We start from the raw sequence: 25,225 nt of genomic DNA, 5'->3' as shown, positions 1-25,225 counted from the left end.
TTTCCTTTAAAAACTAAAAAAAAAATGTATTCCAAAAAAAATGACAAGTCGATTTAAATAATAATAATAATCCCAGCAAGGGCTGACCCAGCCAGAGATGTTTGTCACCGCCAGCCCGAGAAACTCTCCGCAGGTTTTGTGCCTTCGTTTGGCTCTTACGAATCTTGCGAGCCTCCTCCACTCTTGAGTTGTAAAAATATTTAAGAATAGTCTTGCATTATGCCATGCAGAATTTCAGTGGTATAGATACCACGTATAACACTCGTGCATCAACACGTACACACACACACACGCTACATACACTCACATAACACACACAAAGATTCCCCGCATAGCCTTTAACAGGCTGTTGAGGCAAGTGCTCTTAGCGAGCACCTATGAAGGCCGGCACGGCACACGAGGGGGTGGGTGGCCAACACCATGGCCGGCCGCCTTTGCCGTTGTTTACACACCGCTCCAGGTACCCATTTAAGATTGAGTCTACCTATAGGAGGCCCGTGACTGGTTAAAATATTCGCGACAGTTATTGATCGTGAGCGGCAATCAAACTCAGGTGGCCAGGTTCGTAGCGCAGTGCTCTAACCACTTCACCACTGCTCACCACACAGACGGAGACCCACATGCGTACACACTCAGAAAAACTGGACAGTTAATCTAAAACCACACTTGTAGTTGTATACCTTGATGAGTCAAATGTGTTCAGTTTTCCTGCAAACAAATGATCACGTGGTCAGTTGAAAAAATAAACTGAAATCATAAAAAAACAAAACTCCAGTTATCATGTCAGGGGTCGGTGAATAATTCCTGGTTCCATAACTCCACTCTAGAGGCCCTAGGTCACGATGTAGTCAACGCGCGCACACACACACACACCGTAAACCTGATCACGACAGGACGAGTCAACCTGCAAAGATGACACTCAAAAGTACTTTAAAACTAACAAAGTCCAATAGTTTCTTCCTCTTCTTAAGTTCCATTTTTAATAAATAAACGACGACTAATCACTAACAGTACCGCTCGCAATCGATCGCAATTTTTCATTTGCAAATAACTTAACTCTCACGGACAGCGTCGGAGACGTGAGGGCAATAAGGGAGTGGTGCTGACAGCAAAATGAGAGCACAAGCTGCGAATGTTTCACTTTCTCGTCGGGGGCGCAGTTTTTTTTCGTCTTGTTTTTTGTTTCCCAAATCGAAGAGCGAAAACGCCGCCACGACACCGCCCACGTGGAGAACCCAGCGTGGGATTGTGAAGCGGTTTTGATCGATTGGCTTTGATCCCTCGCCCGAATTATTCGGGTCGCTGCCAGATGTCACACAACGCTGTAAGTGGTGGGCACGGCCAGAGTAAGAGAGGCCACAGTAAGAGAGCGGTGTGCCGGGTGCGGAAACAAATATTATTTGGGCCGCCGACAAGAACAGCTCAGAGCTGAGATTAAGCCCTGGATACGAGCAAGCAAGCCAAGCGAAGCTCTGGACGCAAAAGCTGCCAAAACAAAAAAACCCGCTTGCTTCGTCAGTCCTCGTCAAGCACAGGTTGCGCACAACGTGTTGACGGAGGCCTCTGTACGACGATGGGGAAGGGACGAATGGTGGAGGGTGGCACAGAAACATCCGCCGTGGCAGGAAGCATGGGTGGAAGGGACGAAGGGAGCGGAGGAGAGCCCGTCGGAGCGTGCCGTACGGATTGGAGACTCGTAAAGACGGATCGGCGCGGGATAACTCGGGTGTAGGCGGAGACGTGTTTGTCTGACGGACGAATACGCGGTAAGTAGCGCAATCTAGGCGCTTCCTATAGTCAGTGTGTGTGCGCGCAGGGCTGCTGCGGAATTTCTAATCAGTGATGATGTCGAACTGGCATCAATCACCGTTCACAACTCTTGTTCGTATTTGTCCGTAAATTTTGCTTGTGAAATTTTTCTTTAAATAATAAATTCCTTCAGCATGAAAACAACGAGCAAGCCAATCAGAGATTCATCTGCAGCTACGGGAAAAGTGTACGCAAAATAAAATAGGTAATCCGTGAAAAAAAATACATACCGATATTGTACCGTGAACAACTGGACGTCCATATAAATAGCATGAACATTACACGTACGGCTATCGAGTTTGTACAACTAACAAAAACAAGAAACCGAGTGAGCGTTCGGATTAAGGACTGCGGTTGGGAGGGAGGTGATATCATTTTGTAGTCGCACTCACCCAACGCGGTGGAGAGAGAGAATGACACGGGCTTCGCAACCCTCGCTCCACACGTCGTCGCCTCAGAGGTCAATATACGAACCGTACTTGGAAAAATAACACGGCGACTTTTACCATTTTTAAGGGTCATGAGCTACACATTTTATAGATATAAAAAGAAACTACCAGTGCCCTACTTGGCTAGATTTTTATATATTTTTAGAATTATATTTTGGGAGTGCGGCGCTAAAAATTGAAAAACGACACCAACAACGTTTGATATGATAGATCGGCGCCGTAACGCCATCGCACCACCACCCAGCGTCTTGCTCAACGCGCACACTTTACAGCCGAGATGAGTGGACGCTTCGAAACATAGCGGGATTCCGTCGCCTCGAATTATGCGAAGAGTTGCGTTGCTACTCTTGTTACGTGTGGGCTGGAGCCAATTTTGTTTGTCATTATTTCAGTAGTTTGCGAGTGAAGCAACAATAGTAGCGTTTAGCAAAATAAAACAAATATATTAATGTCCGTTGCAGTGTAGTCTTTTGGGCATTCAATAGTGCAATATTGAGGCAAGTGATGATTACTAAAAATGGGCGAACCCATTCCGAGTGCGCCTCGTACAAGCGGCCGAGAGAGGAACGCAGTGACACCCCCCCCCCTCCACCGTGAGGGCTGCCCCCACTCGTTGCGAAATGAAATCTAAAACAAATATTATATTTATGTGATCGTTGAATGCTTGAGTCTCGATAATTCATCAGCACGCGATGGCGAGGTGGTGGGGTGGCGGCGGGGGGGGAGATAATTCGTCCCACTCATACTTTTGACTCAAGACTGGAGTGATGTCATTCGAGTGCTATGGTGTTGGGGCCCAACACTGACTTCAAACGATAATGATTCGCATTTGCAGGGCCCTTAAAATTAATCGGCAAACTTATCACGTCTCGTGTCAGACGTTCCACTGCTCAGCTGTAGTTTTAGCGTCGGGGCCGTCTTTGATGGTCAGCTGTTCCTGTTTTTTTTATTGATGAACCTGCAGCCTTGTGGTCTGCAAGCCCAGGACGCAGCCTTGTGCGCGTGTGTGTCTGTGTATCTAGAGGGTAAGAGCCGTTTGTGTTGTGCCTCGAGTCGACCACTGAGGCAAAGCAAAACACTGCTCAGAAGAATACTAGAACCACGTATGCTACGGGCAGTACATAATCTCTTAAAGCCCCATCGCACGGCGTATGTTCACGGGAAAATCTACATCTCTTCGACGCTGTCTTGAGAGATCACTGTCGCTGTAGAAATATTCTCTATTGTTATCGAGCCAGAGTGTAGAGTGTACATAAAAGATATTCGAGCTGCTAGCAAAAAGCTTGGACACACACGACGTACGCACGGAATTCACAATTCCTCGGTATAGAAAATACTGACTTGTATATCTGGTAATTGCTGTAAATATTATTATTAGTTTTTATTACATTATCATGATTATTACTATTACGATCCTTATCCATTCATATTTTTTTTGCAAAGATATTCTTGGCACGTAAGCACATATTTGTTAAAATTTGTATTTATAATCATTAGTTTAAAGATTAAATTACACAATTAAACTGTAAACTGATTAGTCTTAATAACAGTATTTGGCAGGTCTTGGCATTTTACAAAATTAAATAACATCACTGTCTCAACGCTTAATTCGATCAACAATTGCTGAACGGAATCGAAACGTTGAAAATGAAAGTTTAGTGTTTTTGACGTTGACGAGATTTTTTCCATCAAACTAGTCTGGCTGTCTATCGCTCCATCCAAACTGGTTCATAGTGTGAAGTCACATGTCTCGATTGAAATTTTACTTTTTTTGTCAGGTAAATATTATTTAATGATCCTATTGCACTTTTGCGACTTGCCCAAGAAGGTCGTCTCGTGCTCCGCTATGCCTAACACAAGGGGTCCGCTATGCCTAACACAAGGGGGGGGCGGGGCGAGGGGGTCAGGGTTCAAGTCTGTCGACGAATGTCACGTGAGGACCTCGTCGATTTCACGAGGTACCTTCTCCCAGCAAACTTAGACGACCCTCATTTTTACCCCGGCCCAAAGAAAAAAAAAACCCATTGTGGTCATGTAACAAAACTAAAATTGCCCTCCCAAAAAAAACCATCCGTCACATAAATATGAATGTATTAATGTATAATACAGTGTATATAAAATGAAACAAATAAAAACATCCATTCTCGAGAAGACGTTTAAAAAAAAAAGTACAATAAGTTGAATGTAAAAACGCGTAATGTTAAATTACAAAATGAATGTTCTAACGAAATCCACGCGGGAAAATAAAAGTAATCGTTAAAAAACAAAACTTACAAACACACCGAGCATCTGGCCATGATCGTAATACTAACGTTCAAGTTAGTGGTCGTTTCACCGAGTAAAAACAAAAAGAAAACATGAGCACGTACCGCTACATACGTAATGTTAACGACTCATACGTAATGTGACCCGGTTACGAAAGGTTAACTTTGCAAAAACTGCGGCTGCAACGGAATCAATCCACAGACACAGCTGGGGACTGCCGTTGGTGGATGGCTGATGGCCGATGGCCGGGCTCATCTAGGATCAACGAGCACCTCAGCGCTCTTGGGTCGAGGATTTTCAAGCGAACGGTGACGACAGTGACAAGACCGCGCATCGTCAGCGTTCTTCTCCCAGCCGAACGTTAAAATGAGAAACCCCATGGTGTGGAAACGGAAAACGTTTTCACGAAATGTGAAATCACTGATTGAACACGGCCGCTACGGGATCGCGCACAGTTCACAACGACGGGGATCGAAACGTCGGCAGCAGTCGTATTCGCGGTTGTAGTCAGGGGGAGCACTTGTTCACGGTAGCCTAGACACTCACCACTGTCATGCTGAAAGAATAAAATGTAAAAGTCGGCTGAAATGTCCGGTATGCTAAAAAAAAAAGTGGCATGTTTTTTTTCAATACGTACAATTTTTTCTATTTTTTTTTACATTTTTTTGTTGTTGCCATTCAAAGGAGAAACGAAAAGCATCACAAAAATAGAGGGGAAAATTTACTCAACGATAAACTACGGAAATGCCGCTACAGCGAGCCGCCCACTGTCACTCCACCTGTGGCGAGCAGAAAGGAACCGTGAGGAGCGAGCGAGGAGGAGGAGAGAGTAAAGTCTACGCACGAACCTAATCTAAAACGCGTTTTCCAGTTTTTATCGTAATCGATAAAGAGACCGCGAGCTTTAGACATCGACGGCGCGTTCGCGTTTGCGCCACCTCACGCGGGCGGCGCCATTGTTCGCTTTCGAACGTCGATGCTGTCGCTCTTCCACTACGCCTCTTGCCGACGACGCCTGCCCAGCCCGGCACACGCGCGGGCGGGCGGGCGGGCGGGCAGGCGAACTCTGGCGACGCAAGAAGCCAACTGGAAAACTAACACAAGGTAAACGAACCGGACTTTCCCGACAAGCGTAAAAACAAAAGTTAGTCACATTCAGCACAAACACAGGGAAAACAATTCGTCATCATAATCCGAGCATAATAACATCTACAAGCCTCGACCTCTGACCCCTGAACCCTGGGACAATCAACGGCACCGAAGCCGCGTAGGCTGTTGTCATCTCCCCCCCCACCCCCCTGCCTCGCATCCCCCCCCCCCCCACTTCACACCCCACCCCCCCGCTTCACATCCCCCCCCCCCCTGCTTCACATCCCCCCCCCGCTTCACACCCCCCCCCGCTTCACATCCCCCCCCATCCTACCCGGGGCGAAAATTGCAACAGCAACGATGACGAAACCGTCGTCGCACAGCGTGCCCGTAAAGGTATCGCCCATTACTGCTCATGAATTGTGATTGGACAGCGGGTTGAACACGACTCAAACCACTGCGCAATAAAATTCAACAATGGGCGGTGCATTTACGGACACCCTGTATCATTTTCGTTGGTTCCGCTCATATCCGAGCCCCTACCTGTAAACCACCACCGCCTCCAGCACCATGGGCTGTGGGCCGCGGGCTGCACGCCAGCCCTCCGCTAGCCGACCTTCTGCGGGTTGACGGCCCGCAGGCCCTGCTCGTACTGCAGCCGCTGCGTGATGAGGTACTGCGCGGCGTGCGTGGACGCCGGCGGGCCTGTGATGGTCACCCTTCGGTTGCGCGTGCCCGGCACGAAGTCGCCCTTCTTGGAGATCTGTATGCGCGCGCCCGTCACCTCCTGGTACTCCACCAGCGTCTTCCCGCCCTTGCCCAGGATGGCGCCCACCAGCGTCTCCGGCACGTTAATCTCCACCGCCGTTCCGGACGCCACCGCCGCCGCCGCCGCTGCCGCCGCCGAATCCTTGTCGGGCTCGGCCGACGCCGGGGCTGCATGGCCGTGCTTGCTGCCACCGCCGCCACCGGTGGTCGCGGCGAGGAGTGCGCCGGCCATGAGCGGCGAGGAGCCGTACGGCCCCCCGCCTCCGCCGCCGCCGCCGCAGCCGCCTCCCCCGCCGGCCGCGCCGACGGGGGCGATGCCGGCGAGGGGGTATGGCGACCCGGCGCCCACCGGCGGCGCCGCGCCGGCCATGGCGGCGGGGTCGCCGTATCCGGCCAGGAGGTTGGCGGCCGCCAGGTTGGAGCCCAGCATGGCGGCAGCGGCCGCGGCCGCCGAGGGCATGGACGGCACCGAGAGCGGCACGGCGCCGGGAGCCCCGCCCCCGCCGCCGTGGTGATGGTGGTGAGCGGCGTGGTGAGCGTGGTGGTGGTGGTGGTGCGCGTGAGCCTGCGCCGCCGCCACCGCCGCGGCCGTGGCCGGGCTGGTGAGGCCCAGGGTCAGGCCCGGGTGTCCCGCGGCGGCGGCCGAGGACGGCAGGCCGTAGCCGTAGCCCGCCAGCGTGCTGAGCGCCGACGAGATGGCCACCAGGTGGTCCGTGCCGCCGAAGCACGTGGGGAGCACGGCGGTCTGGAAGGGCGAGACGCCGGCCGCCGCTGCCAGGCCCGAGTGGCCGAAGAGGCTGGCGGTGAGGGCCGCGGGCAGCACGTCCGCCTGGCCCACGCCGGGCGTGGGGCCCGCGTAGGGGGAGCCGGTGGGGTTGGCGTTGGCCACGGGCCCTGTGATGCCGGCGTAGCTCACGTTAAGGCAGCTGCCGCTCTGCGGGTCCTCCTGGATCTTCTGCACGATGAGCTGCACAGCGCGGCGCGCCTGCTCGCGCTCGCCGCTCACCTGAACCACGGTGTTGGGGGGGGGGGAGGGGGGGAGTGTGCGCATTTGTGTCCGTGTTATTGCCAGGGTCTGTCTGAGTCGACCACCTACTGCAGTTGACCAGGGACTGGTTTAATTGCTCAATCTCTCTAGGAACGTGAACAACTACGGTCCCTGGATGTACGACGCCCAACTCTGCACTTCAGCAGCTTCCTTCTCGACATCTCCGCTCTGCTCCACACCTCCCCCCCCCCCCCCCGATTCTCACTTCCCCAGCAGCCCACGCGTCGGCAACGTTGGGGGCATCGGCAGCGTCATTAGCCTGGCAGCCCCATCATGTTTCGGGGGAGGGGGGGGCCGTGGATGGTTGGAGGGGGTGGAGCCCCCCACCTCCCCCGAACTATATGCAGCTTGGCCTCCGTCTTAATGACTACAGTCAAGTCAACAAAGAAACTGTTACAAACATTCGGCAATGCGCGACGCGGCGCCCTTTCCTCGTGTACCGAGGAGGCGCGCGAGGCACGGCACCATAAACAAGTGACGATTGTGTTTAGCATCTTGCGTTCGTTTAAACAACAACGAAGACGACGATTAACAAACACTCGATAAGTTCGTCAGGGACACCGATATGCGACGTTTCGGGCAATGGCATTTCTTCCCAGCGGAGACATCTTTCTCTGCCTTATTGCTGACGAATGTGGCGAGTTTTATTACGTTAGATTAAAATCGGTGCTACACATTCTCGAGAAGCACATGCACCCCCCCTTACCCCAATTTCTTAAGCAAAGTCATGCTACAGAGTTGGGTGGTTGCAGAACTGTCAAACATAAAAAATAAAGTAATTTGCTCGAGCCAACTTTTGTGAATGCAATCGTTTTTATCCCCGATTTCTATTCACTTAATTATGCTGTACGTCATCTCACGTTACCGCTTCTGCCATTTCACGGATTGCAAAAATCCACCCCTGAACCGGACCGGTGGCACTGGAACCAGCGGCATTATTTCGATTATTCTGCTACTATAAATGTCCGAATGATAAGCCACTTTGTCGAGGTATCATCTGTGGCCAGGTCACTTCTGAAAAATAAGTTAATACCTCGGTGGGCTTTGGCTGGTAGGATGGGTATGGTTTCGTTTTGTTGTATGTTTATGGCTCATGATGTTTCGGAGGCAACACAAGCTTCCGTCTTCAGGTGGAACCATCACAGCACGATTGCTGTATCAAGTCACAGCACGATTGCTGTATTACTGTGACGGTTCCACCTGAAGACGGAAGTTTGTGTTGCCTCCGAAACGTCGTGATTTTTTATTTAACTTTTATTAATTTTAATTTTCTTTTTTACCTACGTGACTTTACCGAAAAAACCTAAGAGTATGAATCCTTGCAGTCACGAAAGCTTTAAATCGAAAAATACTGATTTTGATCCTGCTCACCGTCACGACGCGCTCCTGCAGGCCACCAAGCGCCACGCCGGGCGGCCCACCGCCCGCGGCCGCGGCGGCCGCAGCGGCGGCAGCGGCCGCCACCACGCCGCCCGCCACCAGCATGCCGCCCTCCGGCTTCTGCGACAGCTGCACCCAGGCCCCCGACTGCTCCATGATCCACTTAACGGTGGCGCCGCCCTTGCCGATGAGAAGGCCCGCCGTCGTGTTGGGCACGATGACCTTGGCCTGCGCGGCGGCGAAACGGGGGGGGGGGGGCGGCAGAACGCGGGGGACAGGGAACGCGGGAAGGGAGACAAGGGGTTACGTTGGCATGCAGGATTATCTGTGTAAGGCACTACCACGAGAGTACAAGGTACCACCTATGCATAATAATGTTATTGTACCCTACATTCCTATAAACACGTTTATGGGATTTATGGGGCACGAAGAGCACAAAGAAGGTGGGGGGTGGATGTGGCGTGCCAAACGGCACAACTGGACTTTCCGGGATGAAATTTACGAACCGCCTGTGTCTAATCCATCAACACGCTCAACCCAGCTCGCCCACTCCGGGGGAACACCGCAAACCTTCCATTGTGCTAATCCATCAACACGCTCTTCTGCCAGCGTTGCTGTAAGCAAGCAATTGAAAGGCTGCACCTTTATCATTCTCAATAATAGTGATATATTTAATCAGGAGGGTCACGCAGCCTTTCTGGTCAATTCCTTATTGAGTATGCTTGCAGAAAGTGGAGCATCCATAGGAATACCCACATGTGAGGAGATAACACTCCGTGCAGACAATTTCACGAACCCTAAAGTCCACTGAGCTATTAACCGTTTTTCAGAAACGACCTGGCCATAAATGATAGCTCAAGGAAGTGGCTTATCTTGTGGAAATATATTGCAGCCACATAATTTAAACGCACGTTTCTAAATGTGGAGGGAAAAAACCGGAGGACACGGAGAAAAATCCACGCGACCACAGGGAGAACATGCATACTCCAAATATACAGCAGGCGTCAGGGCCGGGACCGAACCCAGATGTCTACTGGATATCTCTGTAAAAGAGACTTCATAGCTAATCAGATTCCTTTTGTCTAAATACATATTCTGATTCTGACCTCCTGCATACCAGGCGAGGGAGATAACATCACACTGGTGTGGCCAGCACCACGCCTCCACCTCCGATTCTGAAAGATGTTCAACATACATACAATGGCTGCCTTCGTCTCCCCAGTGTCCCGAGAGACTGTTCACACACTGCTTCAGCCTACTCATTTACGGCTGAGTCGACCTTGGGGAGGCCCAGGACTGGTTCAGATAATCGTCACTGGTGTTGGCCGTGAACGGGAATTGAACTCGTTTCGCCAGGTTTGTAGTGCAGCGCGCGAACCACTGCACGACCGTGCGGACACACACACGTGTGGATATGCGCATGTGGTGTGCATGTTAGCGTGTGTGTGCCTGCACCGCAATGGTTTGCGCACTGCGCTACGAACCCCTCGACCCGAGATTTTAATTCCGACGAATATTTCAAGCGGTCCTGGGCTTCCCCTAGGTTGACTCAGCCTCGAATGAGTACCTGATGCAGTGTGTAAACGCAATCTCTCAGGACACAAACATCATATCTGGGGAGACAAAGGCGGCTAGGCGTGGTCGTGACCACACCAGCCCTCTCGTGTCCCGGGGTCAGCCTTCACAGGTACTCAATTAGCGGAGGCGCAGGACCGGTACAGATATCCGTCGCCCACGTTGGCTGCGAGCGGGCCGCCGGATTCGTAACGCAGTGCGCTAACCACTGCGCCACCGCTCCGCGCGAGCAAGCAACGCACGCTGCCATTTTTATGGACAGAATTCTTTTGTGAGCCACGCTATTCTGATACGCATAAAGGGAGGATTAAAATTCAGCCGGCTTTCCACACTGCAGACTGGGGGCATAGTGAATTGGTGGGGAGTGTTGGGGGGGGGAGCGTTTAGGTGTAAGCTGCAGATCACGGAGAGGTGGTGGGGGGAGATGGGAGGGAGGTTGCCGGTCGATCAAGAGACCAATGGCCACTGTTGCTTTGCCTCCAGGGATTAATCTCACAACGGCTCAGATTTACGATGCATTATGCTCTTATCTGGTCAAACCCATTCATCACATTGCGCCACCAACTCTGTTCATGCCTCTATCTGACCTACGTAATTATTGTCACTTATGATCAGTCCACTGCTGGATGAAGGCATCCCCCCCCCACCTCCCACACTGCCACTACTGCCGCCCCAAGCCGCGAAAGTCAGAGGGGTTTGTTTGACCATAACGGGTACGCCACCACGGCTATCGCCGATCGGCAGAGTGTGGATACGTCGCCCGAGATGTCAGCCCAGCGTGGAAGAGTAGGCCAAAACATACACTCCCCCCCCCGAGGTTGCCTCTATTGGAGGCCCTTCCGCCAGCGATGGCATGAACAAGCGATTGCAGGGCTGCACCCTTTTGACTTTTCAATAATAACAGCAATGTAACGTCTTCAATAAGTAGGGTCACAACATTGTTTTTGGTCAATCCCTCATCGAGTAGTTCGCATGAAGTGGATCACCCAGAGGCGTACCCACACCGTATGAGGGGACAGCGCGTTCACGACACCCACTTGCTGTACCGCCACTCCTTGGCCTCCAAAGAGCCCGGTGGGTTTCTTTTGGGAGATTCATGCAAATCTCTGTGCGAACTACCGACACCTTGCAGGAAAGCACTGGATCAGTGGCCCAACTCAGTTCAGTTTCCTTGCGAGAGTTTTTTTTTTTTTCCCACGTGGAGTAGGGCTTCATTTCAGCAAGTTCTATCGGGGTCGGTAACCCAACATAATTATAATTTTTTCTTGCCTGCACATCCAGTGTAGCTCTCACTGTGGCTGTGGCTACGAGTCACGTACCTATTTCAGTCTGTGAGAGAAGTCGACCGTGAGAATTTAAGCCCTGTACGGGAGGTGTGTGGGGGGAGCAGTGATGCATACCAGGAGCAATGGAGGATCCGAGCACTGGACTTAGGAAAAACGTTTATGGCAGTGGTTGTCAACATTTCTGGCATGGCGGGCCCCGTAGTCAAGACTCAACTTCGGCCACCGAAGCCACGGTGCACTGGAAGACCACGTATCCTCGCCTCGAATCACCGGCATTTGTTTCCATGCCATGTACCAGCGTGCCTGGTCGTCGCAACGTGGCGCCAAAGTTCCCCTATCAAATTCGAATCTTCTCCTGCACGGTATCCATGCCCTGGTCTACGGGACAAGAGACCAGGAACGTCATGACTGGCAGCAACTTGGCAACGGGTCGTTTGTTGTGGCATCGGCCAGATTAACCATACTGTCATTGCTGGAGTTCCAAAATAGAACGGGCAATGGCACGGGGTTACAGTGGGAGCGTAGGGGGCTGTTAGGTAATGAGTGAGAGTGGCCCGAGGTTTGATGTATGGTGAGAGGGGATCGAGGTGGGGGACTAGGGGCGATCGAGGCAGGGGGGCGCAAGGAGATTAGAGGAAGAAGAGAGCTGAGTTGTGGTGGGAGGCAGGGAGACCGGCTCATTGGTGGTGGTGGTTGGGTGATGAAAGGCTACCACCATGGATGTTTCATCCCCTCCTTCTGTAACGGCCTTGAAAACAGCAGGAATCACGGTGCAGGGAGAGTTACCGTGAACGAGCGCAGTGACCTCTAACCCCATTCTCATTGTCACCGCACTGAACGACACGCCACCTCGCACTTTACCGACGTGCCGACTCATCGATTAAAACGGATTCCTTCCCCCCTTCGTCGGGCCCTGTCATGTCTCGGGCTGCTTTCGTTCCCTGCACCCCCTTAGTTCGGTGATCGGCACTTTGTATCGGGCTCGCATTGAGTTGTAATAAAAACCTTTTTTTTTATACCATTTCTACGCCGCCACCGCTGGCTCTATCATTTTACCCCTTGATGAATTTGCTGATCGTGACTCTCTCTATTATTCTTCTCTTGTTTATATTTTTTAGATTTCGACTCAGCCCGGTACGTCGCACCGATCACAGACGTTATTCTTCTCTTCATTTTCTCCATTTTCTCTTTCCTGTCTTAGAACACAACGGAGTTTTACTTTGGACCCCTTCGTTTGTACCGAACACGGTGGACCGTTCTTGCGTACCGCATTTGCTTTGTTGTAGAAAATATGTGATTGACTTTTAAATTTATTCATATGCTCACAAGATATGAATATGTGTGGTACGACAAGTAATTATTAACGATTTATGCAAATGACATGCATATCATATGCAATATGGCTACATTGAGGAAATACAATGGACATAAATCTATACAAATTAGACAGAATACAATTATACAATACAAATAAAATGGTGTAAAAAAGAGAAAAATATACATGTAGGCTTTCATGACCAATATTCATAATCAATGTTTTTTTGGGTTATATTGTGAAAATAGAAATAAAGTAATCGATTTTTTTTTAACCCCAAATTGTGATAACGCATAGAATTGCTGGTTGGGTGACTTTTTTAGATGCCGACTGTGACACACGTACCCCAGGCTGTTGGATAAAATATCTGTGAGAACGTTCGTCCATGCGTCGTCAATGCTTCAAATGCATGAAGCTAAAAAAAAACGAAGCCCGGGAACAAGGGGTTGATAAAAGTGGGCGAATGCCACTTACGTGGCAATCCTTATGAAGTGACTTCCCCCACCCACCCCATCCGGCCAAGCGCTCAAGGAATGTGGAATTTTAGACCGCAGTGGCTCAGATTCGCAAACAGACACGTTGCGCTGGCCCAGCGCTAATTTAAGCGACGAGACGCTTAGACTTTAATTTACAAATTCTGAATTCTCCCAAGGCGGCGTTAAGCCTGCCCTGCCGCCTGACCACCTGCCCATTTGAGCCTGGCAGAGAAGTTTGGACCATTCCCCCGTGGCTTCTCCCTCTCTCCTCGGCTTAAAGGCGGAGTTCGTCCCGTGGCTGCCGTCGCAGCTAAATTTACGTACGTCCCACGATATTCAAGTTATATTCGACCCAAGACGGCACAGTCCATTATTTGTGAGGAACGTGGCATGAGGGGGCTAAAGAAAGGGGTAGGCCAGGCGATGATGTTCTGTGCGACAAAGAAGGCATTTTGTCAGAGCGAGATGGAAGCAAAAATCTTATAAAAACGGCCGCTACACACGCATCTTTCATGAACAACAAACGAAAACAGTGGGCCTCGTTGTAAGAGACATGCACGCAGCTTAATTTGGCCTCTCGGGAATGAATATCCTTGATCTTGTGACAGAGTTAAATTAGAGATTAAATGTCTAAACATTTGTATCGGCGTAACTTAATCAACATCTCTGCCGCGGAAAGCCTCGGTGAGCCCTTGAGACCCCCCCCTCCCCGGCGGCAGGGTCGTGATTGTTTGGAGGATTTTGGCCTTGGGAGTCCCCTCGGGTCGGACTGGTCAAGGCTCTGCGCCTCCTGCGTGGCCTTGAAACTGTGCAGCGCCATTTTACTGCAGAAACATTCACAACACGTGGCAATTCAGATGTTTCATTCTAAATATACACACTCACGCGCACGTATTGCCGTACGTAGATATACAGCGGTGCATGCCGCTGACGGGAGTGTTAAATTAAAGCGTTTACTCGTTCAATAATGTATTTCTCTTCACACCAAATTTAAATGATTCCCGCAGGGGCCCCGCGGTTGCCTTGGCGACGCGCGCGAGGAGGAGGAGGGGTGGCGAGTCGTAAGGCGGCCATTTTGTGTTTATTCCCTTGTTCTATTTTTTTATTATTTTGCGTCCCCTTGGAGACGCACTTGACAACGCCGTTACCATAGCAACCGTCGGGGGCGGGGGGCGGGGGGCGGGGCGGGCACTTCGTTTTCACACTCGGAGCGAGTGGGAGAAAAGGCGAGGGAGCGAGAGGGATGAGAGGGATGGGGAGAGCCAAATGAGAGAGAGGGGGGCACAGAAAGAGACAAGATAATTAATGTGTGACGAAATTGCGAAAAGAGCACAGTGAGAAAAACAAAGAATCGAGGTGATTTGGTAATTTCTTGTTCTCCCTGTGCTGATCCACAACCCCCACAATTCTGCTAATATATAATATTCATTTTCACGCACCGTCACCCTGATAATATCTGAGTTCAGTGGGGAAATGTCGTGTAACTGTTCTTATTATGTGAATGAGGCGTTGCTAATTTATGTTGATACTCACGCGGGCTCGGGAGTTTAGAAAGAAATGATGAAGGTGACACAAACACGGAGAGAGGACGTGCCAAAAGAAGAGACGGATTGATACTAATACAGAGCGAGTGGAAAGGAGAGAGATTGATAGTGACAGGGGTTAAGGGGCAAGCAGAAGTGACGAATTGATGATGGACACTTTATAAATTAAAATAGCTTTTTGTTGAACCGATTGATGAGAAGGGATGACACTGGGCTTCAAACAATTGCTATTTGAAAATGCGATTGGACGGAATTGCAAATGTATACATTCTTTACAAAAACACGTCTCAACTCAATCTCAGGAACAAATATTTACGCTGCATGTTTAATCACTCCTGGGGAGGGCAAGGCAAGGAGAACAAAGAAGAATCAGTCATGATTTGTCTGCAGCAGAGACGCAGTGTTAGCACAGAACTCCAAACCCGCTAACCCGAGTTTAATTCCTGGCCAGGATCAGTGCTGAGTGATATTTGAACCAGTCCTGCCCCCCCCCAGCACCCACCTTCACCAACCCACTGCCCAGCGTGGTGAAGTATGGTCAAACAACCCCCTTAACTGACATGGTGTGTATTCTAAGGTTTTCAGTAAAGTCACGTAGGTAAAAAATTGTAATTAATAAAAGTAAAATAAAAATAAAATAAAAATCACGACGTTTCGGAGGCAACACAACCTTCCGTCTTCAGGTGGAACCGTCAAGTCTTTACTTGATACAGCTGTCGTGCTGTGACGGTTCCACCTGAATACGGAAGCTTGTGTTGCCTCCGAAACGTCGTGATTTTAAATTTCTTTTTATTTTACTTTTAGTAATTTTAATTTTTTACCTACGTGACTTTACCGAAAACCTTAGAATATGAATCCTTGCAATCACGAAAGCTTCAAATCAAAAAAAAAAATGACATGGTGTGGGCAGACCTTTGTCCAGCAGTGGATTGACAAAGGCATGACAATTATTGATCACGAATAATCATTATTCAATTTAATTATTAATATACATCTCGATTGTAATCAACAAGGATATTGTCCCACTTTTACTTTTGAAAACAGAGACAGACAGCCAAGTTTATATTAATCTATCATTATTTACTTAAATGAAAGTTGTTTGATGGATCAAACAAGACACAAATTTAAAGGTCGTTATATATTATGGAAAAGGTGCTTTTGGGGCACAGTGGATACAATTTAAGACGAAATAAGCTACGCGTGGCAAGTTCCATCCAATTCATAGACAGTTCTAATCAGGACCAGCTATAAAGTCACCGCAGCACGTGATGCCAACAGCAGCCGTTTAGCAGAGGAACCCAAATTAAAATTGGGAAAACAGTAATTTACCTCGGCTTATTCAAATACAATATTATTTGATTAAGCCAAGTTATTCTTCCTACATCTTATTGTAAATCCAGGGAGGGAGAGAGAGGGGGGCAGGCACAGCGCTGACATGGTGGGTGGGAGGGTGTGGACCCATACTGCATGGTTCAAAGCCTCCAATTTAAAATTTTCAATCTATTTCTGCGATTTCAACTTAGTTGCATTTTTGTTAAACCCTTGCTAATCGCGTCGCGTTCAGTTCTATATTTCCAGAGAGCATTTGCCAGGAGGCTTAGGGGTCAAGGGTCAAAGGTCGTAAGAGGTCAAAAGAAGAGGCCAAGAGAGGAAGTATAACTGGGGCTGTCGAGTGTGCAGGCGGTGCAACTGCACCGGAAACCCATCGCCTGGAGAGATTTGGACGGGGTTCCCCATTTAATTCCTTGCACCAGGGCCCATGTCCACCCAGTTACACCACTGAAGGAAGTGGTGATGATGCTGATGGTGATGTTGATGCTGCTGATGATGATGCTGGTAGTGATGATGATGCTGATGATGATGCTGATGGTGAGGATGATCATCTTGATGATGACAAATACACGTTAAGTATTTTTTTCAAGCCAAAGGAATTGAAAGACAACACAAAGGGCGCTTTCGGTTCATTTAAAAAAAGAACCCAGAAAAAATTTAGGGAAAAAATCGCAAATTGCAGAAGGAACGAGCAGTGGTTGCCGTGGTAATGGCCCGCCGTTGCCATGGTGACGCCTGCTGCACCGGTTAGAGCCAACCAATCAGGGAACTCTTCCCAGGGGGCCCTGCTGCCTCATCGAGGAGAAGGAGGGAATGTCAAGCAATCTGCCTGCACCCCATCCCCCATATTTACAACACTGAGCTTTCAGTTGTGTAAACGGAGGCGAAAAGGTTACATTTTCCCAGTCGTGTTGCGAAATGTCAGCAGAGAGCAGGAATAGCACACTTACTGATATCACTGTCAGTCTATACAGCATTGTATACATATATACAGAGCAATACCAGAATATGCGATTGCACGGTAAAATCACCAGGTATGCACCCGATCTCATCAGATCTCGGAAGCTAAGCAGGACATGCATTCATCCAGCAGAAGTGGATTGACCATGGCTCACGGTGGTGATGACGACGATGACTTAACGGCGCGCCGTATTGCGACGCGAAAGCAAAGGGGGACACCACAGACAACGAACGGGCAATGGAACGTGCTGAATTATCACGTGGTGAATTATGACGTGGTGAATTATAAAGTGGTGAATTATAACATACTGAATTATAACGTACTGAATGATCACGTACTGAATTATAACGTGTTGAATTACAGCGTGTTGAATTACAACGTGCTGAATGATCACGTGTTGAATGATCACGTGGTGAATTATCACGTGCTGAATTATCACGTGCTGAATTATCACGTGGTGAATTATCACGTGCTGAATTATCACGTGCTGAATGATCACGTGGTGAATTATAACGTGGTGGATTATGACGTGCTGAATGATCACGTGGTGAATTATGACGTGCTGAATTATCACGTGCTGAATTATAACGTGTTGAATTATACTATGCTGAATTACATAACCGGCGATCTTGTTGCTTGGATCCACAAAACCCCCATCAACAAGGTTGTCTTGTCCGTGTGCAACCGCAAAAAAAAATGGTCATCGGAATGTTTGGCAGCCGTTGAATATTTCGTGCACGGAAATCCGCCAACGCGTGCGCGGAACGCGCAAGGCAACTGGCGAGCGGCGATTCGCAGCGCGCTCGTTTATTTGCGACCTTATTTACAGAGCTATACATTTACCGTGGGATCGATGCAAAGGCCTCGTTATTTATCCCGGCATTGCTTAAACCAAGGCGGCTGAATTATTAATACGAACGAACGCATCCCCCCCCCCACACCCACTGCGCAAAATTAAGTGGGTGGGTCAGCGAGACGACACCGGCGCCTGCGTATAATCACGCTCGCACAGATGGATTCGCTCACTCACACACACGTTCGGACACATTTGGCAGGTTTCTTCAATGTGTATGTCACAAAAATGTAAATCACAGGGTAGTCAGAGGAAGTGTCGGTGTTGATGGTGACGATGATGTGGGCTACAGATGTGTTTGTGTCACTGGCGCTGTATCTTTTAAAGTGGATTTTCATTTGCATTCAAAACAAGGTCTTGGGTGTCTCCAGCTTTCTTGATCTACGAAACCAATGTCATCTCTATAGATCAGACCCAGGGCTCATAATCCACCCTATAGGCCAGACCTACAACTTAGCACCCATCCTATAGCCCAGATTCAGAACTCATCACCCACTCTACAGCCCATATTTGGAAATCAACACCCATGCTTTCGCCCAGATACAGAAATCATCATCCACTCTACAGTCCACATTTGGGAATCAGTGGGTGATGGGTTCTAGGTGTGGTTCCGGGGTAATTAAGAGTGGGTGTTGTAGATCTGGGCTATAGAGTGAGTGAGCTTTGACCTTAGTTTGACCCAATCAGTGTTGAGAATGTATAAATATTTAGATTTTCTTGGGAATAAAAAAATAATACTGACCCAAATCTCGAACCCAAACCATCCATCTCTAATTGCAACGAGATCGTACAACAAATACAAAGATCACTTTCATCCTAGAGAGGTATTTACGGCAACAACTGAGTCACCAGCATCGTAAGGGCAGTGTGCAAACGACTACACCACCAGTGACTAACTGGGACTAAAAATCTGCCCAAGTATTTGTAAATATGACATGATGCTCGTCACATGGCAGATCAACATTGTAATTCTGAGAACTGGTATTTTGCCTAATCAAGTGTAGAACCACATTTTTACGTTATGTTTTTGTTTGTTTGTTGGCAGTCATTGGTGACGTGGCTTAGGCCATCAACACGGTGTACTTGAGAACGCGGTTTAATCACAGGTGGTGGTTGTGACCTGGATTCGAACCCAGGTGGCAGCGGTGCCAGGCCAGTGCTCTGACCTCTGAGCCATCTGGCCACCTCAGGAATAATGATATAGTTATTTTATTTAAAATGTTGGGAAATGCAGCTTTTACGAAATTATCTCAAACATCAAAGAACAAAATTCCATGACAGCTTCAGTCATGCCCTTCTTTGCTTTCGAGTTTGATTGTAGGCCTCAAAACAAGGCCCCTTTAAGTAGGGAGTTTTGAAAACAAGCACGGGCATATGAAAAGAAAGTGTGGTGAAGGTGCCCAATTTCCACAGACAATTATCTGATAATTATCTGTGGAAATTGGGGACGGGAGTGTACTCAGGTAAAATAGAATCGCAGAGAATGGAAAAAAAACGCGTGTAGACTAGACTGTGTAAACACATTTGTAAACACACCGGCCCAAATTCGGGCTATGGGCAATTATTTATTTTTTAAAATGGGTTATGCGACGTACTGTATTGGCTAGATTTGCGATGTGACTTATTATAGTGATGTTGCCATCTGGGCTGGTCCAAAAAACAAATGGGCCCGCGAGGAAGCATCTTTGGGGCTGCCGAATATGGGATGTAATGGCAACTGAGCAAGTAAATAAGCAATGAAGCGTACACATTCGAAGCAATAAAACATTTTAATAAAAAAATTTACTCTGATCAGGTTTGCAATTTCCTCACACACACACACCGGCCCACCGGGCATTTGCCTTGTGGACTGCTGCCCTATGGCCACCACTGCTGTGCGTGTGCACGTGCACACATCGGTCAACTCAGTCTTAACTGTCGCAGTGCGTAAACATAGAGCACTGGGGAGACAAAGAAGATTTGGTTGGATGTGATGCTGACTACGTCACGCACTCGTATGCCATGCCGCCCTTCACAGGTGCTCGCTAACAACACCACTCCCCCCCTCCCAGACAGTGGGACGGCTATACAGGGGATCTGTGTCTTTGGCTGTGTCTTGATGAGCGACCATGCGCGTGTGTGTGTGTGTGATTTCAGAACACACTAACAAATATTTAGAAAATGGGAAACATGTGCGGTGCGATTAATCAAAACAGATTTGTATGGCCACCGCCACCACCTCCAACAGCGAAGGGACTGCCAAAAAAAATCGATAAACACGTGGCACCGCCACCACGGCCGCCCCCACACAACTCCGGTGTCACACCACGATGCCAACCCAATCACCAAACCACCCCCCCTCACCACCACCCCCCTTCCCAACGCTTTAAATACACGGATAATTTCCCAGCTTTCATTGCTCCGGGTATTCTTGGCCACCAAGAGGGAGATGAGTTGTGCAACGAGAGACGTCCCCAGCATTCGCTCAGCGGCCCCCTTTCCCCACGCGTTGGTTCAGCGCCGCGCTTGGAGGAGGTGCAGTCAGAGGGCAGCACTCGGGATCATGTGATCGCGAGGTCAAAAGGTCGGGAGGTCGGGAGGCTGGGAGCCCAGTTCCCACGCGGGGTCGGCTCAGGACCATCATCATCATCACCGTGATCGTCAAGTTCATCGTTGTCGGTGTGATAGTTCTCATCGGTGTCGTCAATATTATCATCGTCGTCGTCGTCATTGGTGTTATCAATGTCATAATAGCAGATGTCATCATGAGCATTGTAATGATTATCATCATAATCATTACCATGACCATCGATATCAACATCGTAATTATTTCAACAACATTATGAATACACGACCATTATCTACTTTGTAATAACGTCATCATCATCATCGTTATCATAACCATTGATATCAATGTTGTAACATCATTATTGGTAGCATCATTATCGTGGTTATCAATATCAAACTCACATTGTCATCATCCTCATTATCATAACCATTGATATCAACGTCGTAATAACGTCGTCGTCATCGTCACCATCATCATCATCCACCCTTCTCACATGGAGATGGGTTCCACATACATAGCACTTGAGCACAGATGGACAAACACTGTCACCTCAGACCGGGAAACCCGATGCAGAGTTTTCATAGCCTCGTCAACCCTGGCCCACAATCCCCCACTGCCCTTACCAATGGCACTGGTTTTTTGCAAGCTGCCACGTGCACTTTGACAACCACGTGCTTCTCATTGTCATCGATCATCGGACGCGGGCAAACGTACAACGGCAAATCACGTTCGGGCTGATTTGTTGGTGACGACAGGAGGAATGCGCAAGAAACAAGACACATCCCTACAATTATTATGACTACTACTATTACCACGAGGAAATGGAAAACAGAAATGTCAAGAGGGGTGAAGGGAAAGCGTGGATGGCGTGGGAGCGGCAATGCATGCCTCCGCACTGCCATCATCCCAAATTCCAGTCGCTTCCCATGATCGCTCATCCAAATTGATCCCCCAAAGCGGCGGTCTGTTCTCCGCCGTCTTTGCGATGCGCTGTAATCCCTGCGAGGCCAGCTGCAGATGGACCGTTCATTTGTCACGCCGTCGTCATCGTCACATTCGCGCGCGGTGGTTTTGTACACGTTTCTCTCTTGCTAAAGTAACGTTGCTGAGAGAAACGTCTATTACCTAAGTCTGCCGTCTAACAATTCCAGTTGGTGAATTCAGTCAAATGGTTTCGTGTACACGTGCAGCGAATTGCCATGTTTGGTGTTGCTCAGTGCACCGCGATCGCTAATCACGTGACTACATTACCTTCGTCTGCGACATCTTTCAGACTCGTTGATTTAATCTCGTCACAGTCACTCGCATTTCGGCCTTTGGTGGGCAGTCACAGTTATCAGTTTAACACGTAGGCTTTCGCGACCAATATCATCCATAATAGAGATTTTTTGGGGGGGTTAGATCGCGTAAATATATAAATGTGTCGTTAAAACCCACCACTACCCGACACAGCCAACTAGTAAGGGTTGTCACGTAAACAGAACGTGCCAATTCTTCACTAGTACAGCACTAACCGATGTGTTGAAGAGCCAAGCCACAACATTTACAATCTGAGTTCGACGTTTCGCCAGCAATTACACAGTCATCGTTACGCTTTTTAACTTTCGAGTACTAGCAGCCGTCGCGGACTAAAATAAAATTACAAACCAAGTTGTTGATTCATATTTTCGTCACCGATTTTTTTTTGCTCACGAAATTACCGGTCGCATAGGCGTGTACAGCAGACTATTGTGGCGAGTGCTGTTAGCGAACACTCACGAAGGCCGGCACGGCACACGAAGGGGTGGGTGGCCAGCACCACACCCAGTCGCCTCCGTTTTCCTAGTTTGCTATGTTTACGCACAGCACCAGGTACTCATTTTGAGGCTGAGCCGACCTAGGGGAGGCCCAGAACCGGTTTAAATATCCCTTCGCTGTCATTGCTCATGAGCGGGAATTGAACTCAGGTCGCCGGGTTTGTAGCGCAGCGCATTACCCACTGCGCCATCGCCCCCCCACAATAGAGTACCCTCGGCGCCACGTGTCACCAGAGCAGCAGGCGACGTGGGCCCCGCGATTCGAGCGCGTCCCTTCTCGCTCGTCGGAGTAAGAATCCCGACGTTAATAATGAAAAGGAAAGCTGGGCAAATCAGCGCCCGTATCCGATGGCGCGCGGCGACCGGGATAGAATGACGGCAGCTGAAGCAACAGCCAAGCGAGAGCGCGTGGCCAGAGCCGAACAGAGCGGCCGAGCTCCTCGCCACGGCGACTTTGGCGGCGGCAGCAGTGCCGGCGCATCGCAATCAACCTCTCGATTAACGAGTTTAATTCGAGCGTAATGAGATGCGTCGCGCAGCACCATCTGTGCGGCGCAGCTCGCGCCAGGGAAATTATTACATGTTTTTTTTCTGCCTGGGCCTCAATGCTGGCGGGGAGCCTGATTCACGGGACACATGGGGGAGAAGGCCGAGCGTTCATATCTCAGTTGGGGCTGACTCAACCGATTGTCATCGTCATTTTCCATCCACGGTCGATAAAATAGGTACCACTCAGTTGCGAGTCAGTAGCGGTTGTCCTATGAAGAGACTGATCCCAAGGGAATGAGGAATTTTCACCGCTAGCTCGATGATCAAGTGATCGATCAAGCTATAAAGAGTTGGCGCAAGCGATCGAGTAAAACGATTGAGAGATCGCGCGATGAAACGACTGATCCAATACAGAGGTCACGCGTGCGACTGAAATAGTTTTTAAGCGAGTGACTGAGTGAATGAGCTATTGAGCGAGTAACGAAGAAGGCAATCTCGTGACTGTGCAAGTGAGTGAGAGAGTGACCAAGGAAGTGATTGAGCGATGGAGTGAACAAGTGAGTTAGTGAACGATCGTGTGAATACCTTTGGAGAGAGAGCGAGTAATCGAGCGATCAATGGATGGAGTGACCGAGCGAGACACCGAGGAGTGAGCGAGCGATCTCGCCGACGCACCTGCTTCATGCGGTCGGAGCTGACGGCCGTCTGCGGAGGAAGGGGCCCCGCGGAGCCTTCGAATCTCCCCACGGCCCCGTCGCTCTCGCCGTGGGCTCCTCCGTTACCCAACATTCCTCCTCCGGAGCCGCCGCCACCTCCGCCGCCACGATCGCCAGGACTCGGGGGCATCTCCCGGATCTTCTCGGCGATGAAGTCATGCACAGAGTTGAGGGCATCGGGCGATCCCTGAATCAACGCCACCCGTTCCGTGGTGCCTGCAGAGTGGACCAAGGAGGGAGAAGGGAAGATGTGGGAGGGTGAAAAAATCATTCAGAGTTGAGGTGGAGAAGGAATCTAAATAATTATTCTCAAATTAATTCATGTTTTCCACAATTTAATCTTGACTGTGCTATCAGCGTCGCGGCATCTTTCAAATATCCGCAGAGCAGTGCAACCCTTGTCGTAAAAGAATGGCACGTGGAAGCGGACATCACAGACCCACCTCTGAGAACACTTCAAGTGTGACCGCTGCACAGAGTAGAGGGTAGCCCTTTCCTATCCGCTATGAATATGACAGGATGCTCATCACGTGGAAGATCATTCAGAGAGCTGTAATTTTGCCTAATCAAGTGTAGAAGCATATTTTTACATAATGTTTTTGGCTTGTTTGTTGGCAGCCATTGGTGACCAGGCTCATGCCATCAACATGGTGCACTTGAGAACCCGGTTTAATCACTGGTGGTGTTTGTGACCTGGATTCGAACCCAGGTGTCAGCTGTGCCAGGCCAGTGCTCTGACCTCTGAGCCATCTGGCCACCTCAGGAATTATTATATATTTAATTTATTTAAAAAAAAAAATTTATGCAGCTTTTACGAAATTATCTCAAACGCCAAAGAACAAAATTCCATTACAGCCTCAGTCATGCCCTTCCCTGCCCTTATTTGCTTTCAAGTTCGAATTTAGGCCTCAAAATAAGGCCCCTTTAAGTCGATTTTCTGTAGAAATTGGGGAAGGGAGTGCACTCAGGTAAAACAGAAACGCAGAGAATGGAAAAACACGTGCAGACCAGACTGTGTAAACACACGTACTGTGTGGGGCTTCGAATCCGCTTTCTGTTTGTTGTTCTTGTTATTAAAGTCCTAAGATGTACTTGCCACAGTGTGTGCGGCGGTCACGGGGTCACCGATCGAGGCACTGACCCGTCGACAAGTGAGGAGCAGCTAATGATGTAAACCAGCGAGTGCGTGAAAACTAACAAAAAATAAATCATTTATTTTTTGCACAACCCCGGGGAAATTGGCGCACGAAAAACCGAGAGAGAGTGAGCTGTAAAGAAAAACCCCAAACATTATTCCTGTGATATTGACAAGAATGAGTCGAAAGTCAAAATGTTGCCTTGTGCGAGCGAGCGAACGAACGCTGGGGCAAATGATGCCCACGCATGTTCATCCACCTGGCACTCGGCACGAACGGCCCCACAATCGTTCACTCTCACCGGCTCCAGGAGACAAAAGCCGCCGGCTTAAACGAACAGAGCCGAGCGGAAACGGACAGCGATTTTAAAAGCTTTTCGACAAAAAAAAC

The 25,225-nt window shown here is 49.3% G+C and overlaps 1 protein-coding gene across 1 annotated transcript in view; it reads right to left on the bottom strand.

Moving 5' to 3' along the window:
• Window positions 1–5,945: 5,945 nt before the first annotated feature.
• The window catches only part of LOC144729688 (RNA-binding protein Nova-1-like), a 48,590-nt gene continuing 29,310 nt past the window's right edge, over window positions 5,946–25,225 (bottom strand). The window contains exons 3-5 of the mRNA XM_078610119.1: window positions 23,659–23,915; window positions 8,800–9,036; window positions 5,946–7,386 (exon numbers count right to left, since the gene is read on the bottom strand). Coding sequence (XP_078466245.1) covers window positions 6,220–7,386; window positions 8,800–9,036; window positions 23,659–23,915 — 1,661 coding nt within the window. The 3' untranslated portion in view covers window positions 5,946–6,219. The remainder of the gene's footprint in view (window positions 7,387–8,799; window positions 9,037–23,658; window positions 23,916–25,225) is intronic.

This window comes from Lampetra planeri, chromosome 33, assembly GCF_965212315.1.
Source record: "Lampetra planeri chromosome 33, kcLamPlan1.2.h2, whole genome shotgun sequence".
Lineage (NCBI taxonomy): Eukaryota > Metazoa > Chordata > Hyperoartia > Petromyzontiformes > Petromyzontidae > Lampetra > Lampetra planeri.
The sequence above is the reverse complement of the archived record's forward strand: the minus strand, read 5'-3'. Positions and strand labels throughout refer to the sequence as shown.